Source organism: Callorhinchus milii, unplaced genomic scaffold (genome assembly GCF_018977255.1).
Source record: "Callorhinchus milii isolate IMCB2004 unplaced genomic scaffold, IMCB_Cmil_1.0 Scaffold1404, whole genome shotgun sequence".
Taxonomy (NCBI): domain Eukaryota; kingdom Metazoa; phylum Chordata; class Chondrichthyes; order Chimaeriformes; family Callorhinchidae; genus Callorhinchus; species Callorhinchus milii.
Genome location: NW_024706145.1, coordinates 2,501 through 7,500, shown reverse-complemented (window position 1 = coordinate 7,500; position 5,000 = coordinate 2,501). Strand labels below are relative to the sequence as shown.

The following is a 5,000-nucleotide window of genomic DNA, read 5'->3' as shown; positions in this document are numbered from 1 at the left end:
AGTGACTGACTGAGTGTGAGTGAGTGTGTGTGAGTGTATGAGTGAGTGTGTAAATCAGGACAGTGTGTGTGTGTGAGTGACTGAGTGTGTGTGTGTGAGTGAGAGTGTGTGAGTATGAGTGAGTGTGAGTGATTGAGTGAGTGTGTGTGTGACTGAGTGAATGTGTGTGTGAGTGACTGAGTGTGTGTGAGTGAGTGGGTGTGAGTGAGTGTGTAAATCAGGACAGTGTGTGTACAAACACGAACTGTTGTCTCCCCCTCAGGCGTCTGAAGACAAAGCAAACAGCTCCGTCCCGAGCTCCGAGGGCTCGGGGTCAGACTGAACACAACAGCGCGCGCGTGCGAGTGTGTGTGTGTGAGTGTGTCAGCCCCTCACACCCGCACTGACTGTGAGTGAGTGTGTGAGTGAGTGTGTGTGTGTGTCAGCCCCTCACACCCGCACTGACTGTGAGTGAGTGTGTGTGTGTCAGTCGCTTACACCCGCACTGACTGTGAGTGAGTGTGTGAGTGAGTGTGTGTGTGTGAGTGTGTGTGTGTGTGTCAGCCCCTCACACCCGCACTGACTGTGAATGAGTGTGTGTGTGTCAGTCGCTTACACCCACCCTCTCACAGTGACTGTTAGTGTCCTTATCCTTCACGTGTGTGTGTGTGTGTGTGTGTGTGTGTGAGTGTGTGTGAGTGTGAGTGTGTGCGTGTGGTGGGGGTCTCAGGGCAAACCCCCCCCCACCATTACATCATGTCCAATAAACAAACAAGTCTTTTTCTACCACAGTCCCCACCGCGTTTGCTTTTCAACCCGTGTCATGTTCTCCTCATCTCTCCCTCTCACACTCCCTCCGTCCCGACTCCCCCCCGAGTCCCTCTCACACTCCCTCCGTCCCGACTCCCCCCCGAGTCCCTCTCACACTCCCTCCGTCACTCCCCCCCGAGTCCCTCTCACACTCCCTCCGTCCCGACTCCCCCAGAGTCCCTCTCCCTCTTTGGGGGCCAATCGCGCCCAGCGACGTCCCCTCATAAACGGCCGGGGGTTGCGGTTGCAGCGACCGAATTGTTATTGTTTATTATTATTAACATAAACAGCCCATATATACAATATATATATCTATAATCAGCGCAGAACAGTCACTAAACCATCCGGAGTATTAACCCAATGACCATGTGTGTGTGTGTGAGCGCCAGCATCAAAGATGGCGGCCGAGGAGCCAAGCGGGAGATGCCAGTTGCCAGCTTCAAAGATGGCGCACGCCCACCATCTTTGATATTGGCGAGCCGGGGCCAGCATTAAAGATGGCGTCCTTCCTCCGGGACCGCCATCTCTGATACTGGCAAGTAAGTGCCAACATCGAAGATGGCGCCCCCCCCCCCTCATCTCGGGCAGCAGACGCCGTACTCGCTTCCCTCCCCGTCGCCACGGCAACCGATCGTACCGCGTCATGAAGGAGTTTTATTAGCCCCCGGGGTGGGGTGGCGAGGGAGGGGCCCCGGACCCTGGATTACAAACCTCTTGAGGCTTCACCCGCCGTACCCTGGGCCTCAGCGCGTTGCCAAGGCAACCGGGGGGGGCGGGGCGAGCTCCTGTGACGTTGGCCGGGGAGGGGGGTGCGGGTGGGGCGACGGCGGCGCTTCTCGCGGGCACTGCGTGATGACGAGCGCGGAGCCGCGAGCCGCCGGGCGCCGGGAGGACCCCGCCCCCTTCCAACCAGGTGACTGGTTTGCCAGCACGAAAGATGGCGGCGTTCTCTCTCGCGCGCTGCACGCGGGTGCCTGGCGGCCGCCATGATTGATCCTGGCACAGGGTCAGCTGAGGGGCTGCAGTGAAGGGCTTTATTGGGTTTATTTTAACCTGAAATATAATAATTACACAAACGACACAACAACAATAACACAAACACATCACATAGTAATATAATAATAATAAACTACACAATAACAGACAAACACATCACATAATAATATAATAATACAAACTACACAATAACAGACAAACACATCACATAATATAAATACAAACTACACAATAACAGACAAACACATCACATAATAATATAATAATTATGTACAACAAACCCCAATAATACAGATAATAATCACATATAATACACCACAACAACATATAATCATAAAATATAATATAATATTTATATACAACAAACCACCATCACTTATAATATATAATATAATAAAATATATAATAGTTATGTACAACAAACCCTAATAATGCAGATAATAATCATATATAATACACCACCATAACATATAATAATAAAATATATAATAGTTATGTACAACAAACCACCATTATACATAACGTATAATATAATAAAATATATATTTATATATAACACAACATTGTAATGGATAATAATATGTAATATATTTACATATAACAAACCACCGTAATACATAATAAAATATAATAATAATATATAATATATTTATATATAACACAACACTGTAATATATAATAATATATAATATATAATATGAGATTTATATAACAAACCACCATAATATATAACATATAATATAATAAAATTTATATTTATATATAACAAAGCACCGTAATATATAACATATACAACAAACCCTAATAACATACAAACATACATATACTGTAACAATTATACAAACCACACAATAATAACACAAACACATAATACAGTAATAATTATATGACACCACAATATATAATTAAGTATAATAATACAATCAAATATAATGATATATAACAAACCCTAATAACATACAAATAATATTTATATATAAAATGGCACTATAATATATAATAATATATAATACAATACTAACTATATGTATAACATATCATTATAACATACAATAATAAAATATAATAAAAAACAATACTTATACGTAACAAACCCTAACAACACACAAATATACATATAACTAAACAAACTATACTATAAAATAATAATTATATACTAAGATAATATATAATATTAATACAATAAAATAATTATATGTCATACCACTACAGTTTTATACTATAATAACACTAATATAACATATACTACAATAATAATATATTAATACCAATGATATAATACATAATATAATAATAATTGTATGACTTACCACTTCAGTACTTTACCATAATATAATAATGTATAATATAATTGTATACACAATACTAATAAAACATATACTATAATATTATAATATATAATATAATAATACAATACTACTAATAATATAATCCTAATATAATATATAATATAATTATATAACATACCATTTCAGTACTGTGCTACAATAATATATAACATATGATAATAATATTTAATGTAACTATATAACTTATCATTTCAGCACTATGCTATAATAATATAATATATAACATATAATGTAATAATAACTGCATATAACACTAACATATTATATACATTAATATGTATTATATTATATATATTAGATATATTATTAAATTATATATAATTATACACAATATAATTCTATAACACAGCACTTTAGTTATATACAATAATATAGTACTGTAATATAATATAATAAAACATTATAATATTAAATATAATACTAATTATATAAGACACTGCAATATAAAATAATATAATGATATAATACAAATAGAATAACAAAATACAACACTGCAATAATAATAATAACGACAATAATAATATAATGAGTTACAGGGACCGTGAAACCGCTCAGCACCACAACAACAATAATAACAATAACAACAACAATAACAATAATAATAACAATAATAATAACAATACCAACAATAATAATAACAACAATAATAATAACAATATTAATAATAACAATAATAATTATAACAATAATTATAATAACAATAATAATAACAATAATAATAACAACAATAATAACAACAATAATAATAACAACAACAACAACAATAATACTAATAACAACAATAATAATAATAATAACAATAACAATAGTAATAATAATCCGCGTTGTTTCTGTGTTTAATGGATTGATATTTTCTCTGAAGGGTTTGACTTCATCGCCAACTCTATGCTTCACAACTGTCTGTACGTGAATCTGGTGCTGTTCGTCATCTTTCTGCTGACGGAGATATTCCTTCTTCAAGTCAAAGTCAGTAAATAACAACAAAAATAATATATAATAATCACAATGTCACAACCACACAACAATAAAACAATGAGCAATAATAATAATAATAATAATAACAACAATAATAACAATAATAACAATAATAACAATAATAACAATAACAACAATAACAACAATAATAATAACAATAATAACAATAATAATAATAATAACAATAACAACAATAACAACAACAATAATAATAATAACAATAATAACAACAACAACAATAATAATAATAACAATAATAATAATAACAATAATAATAAGACAACAACAGTAACACACGAGACGTCTCAAAGCGCTTCCCGGGACACGCCGTCCAGTGTAGTGACTGTGGGCTCCGGGGGCCGAACGCGGGGGGAGGGGAGAGGGAGTGAGGGGAGGGCTGTCCCCCCCCGAGGCTGACCCCCCTGAGGCTGTCCCTGTCCCCCCCCCGAGGCTGACCCCCCCCCGAGGCTGACCCCCCGAGGCTGTCCCTGACCCCCCCCGAGGCTGACCCCCCCCCCGAGGTCCGCCCCGAGGCTGACCCCCCGAGGCTGACCCCCCGAGGCTGACCCCCCGAGGCTGACCCCCCCGAGGCTGACCCCCCGAGGCTGACCCCCCCCCGAGGCCCCCCCTGAGGCTGTCCGTGTGTCCGCAGTTGGAGAGACTCGATGACCTGCAGCGAATGCTGTTCTGTTCTCTGGTCACCGGAGTGACCGCCGCGGAGATCGTGAGACTGTACCTCGGCTACGCTGGGAACCAGGGCCGGGTGAGCCGCGGCGTCTGTGTCTGCGTCTGTGTCTGCGTCTGCGTGTGTCTGTCTGTGGTGTCTGTGTGACTGTGTGTCTGTTTGTGGTGTGTGTGTGTGTGTCTGTGTGTCTGTCTGTCTGTGTGTGT

General features: G+C 39.2%; 1 protein-coding gene across 1 annotated transcript in view; it reads left to right on the top strand.

Moving 5' to 3' along the window:
* LOC121852808 (FACT complex subunit SSRP1-like) overlaps positions 1–351 on the top strand; it is a gene marked incomplete at its 5' end in the record, with an annotated part of 4,578 nt that extends 4,227 nt beyond the window's left edge. The window contains 1 exon segment of the mRNA XM_042346703.1: positions 263–351. Coding sequence (XP_042202637.1) covers positions 263–322 — 60 coding nt within the window.
* Positions 352–5,000: the final 4,649 nt, after the last annotated feature.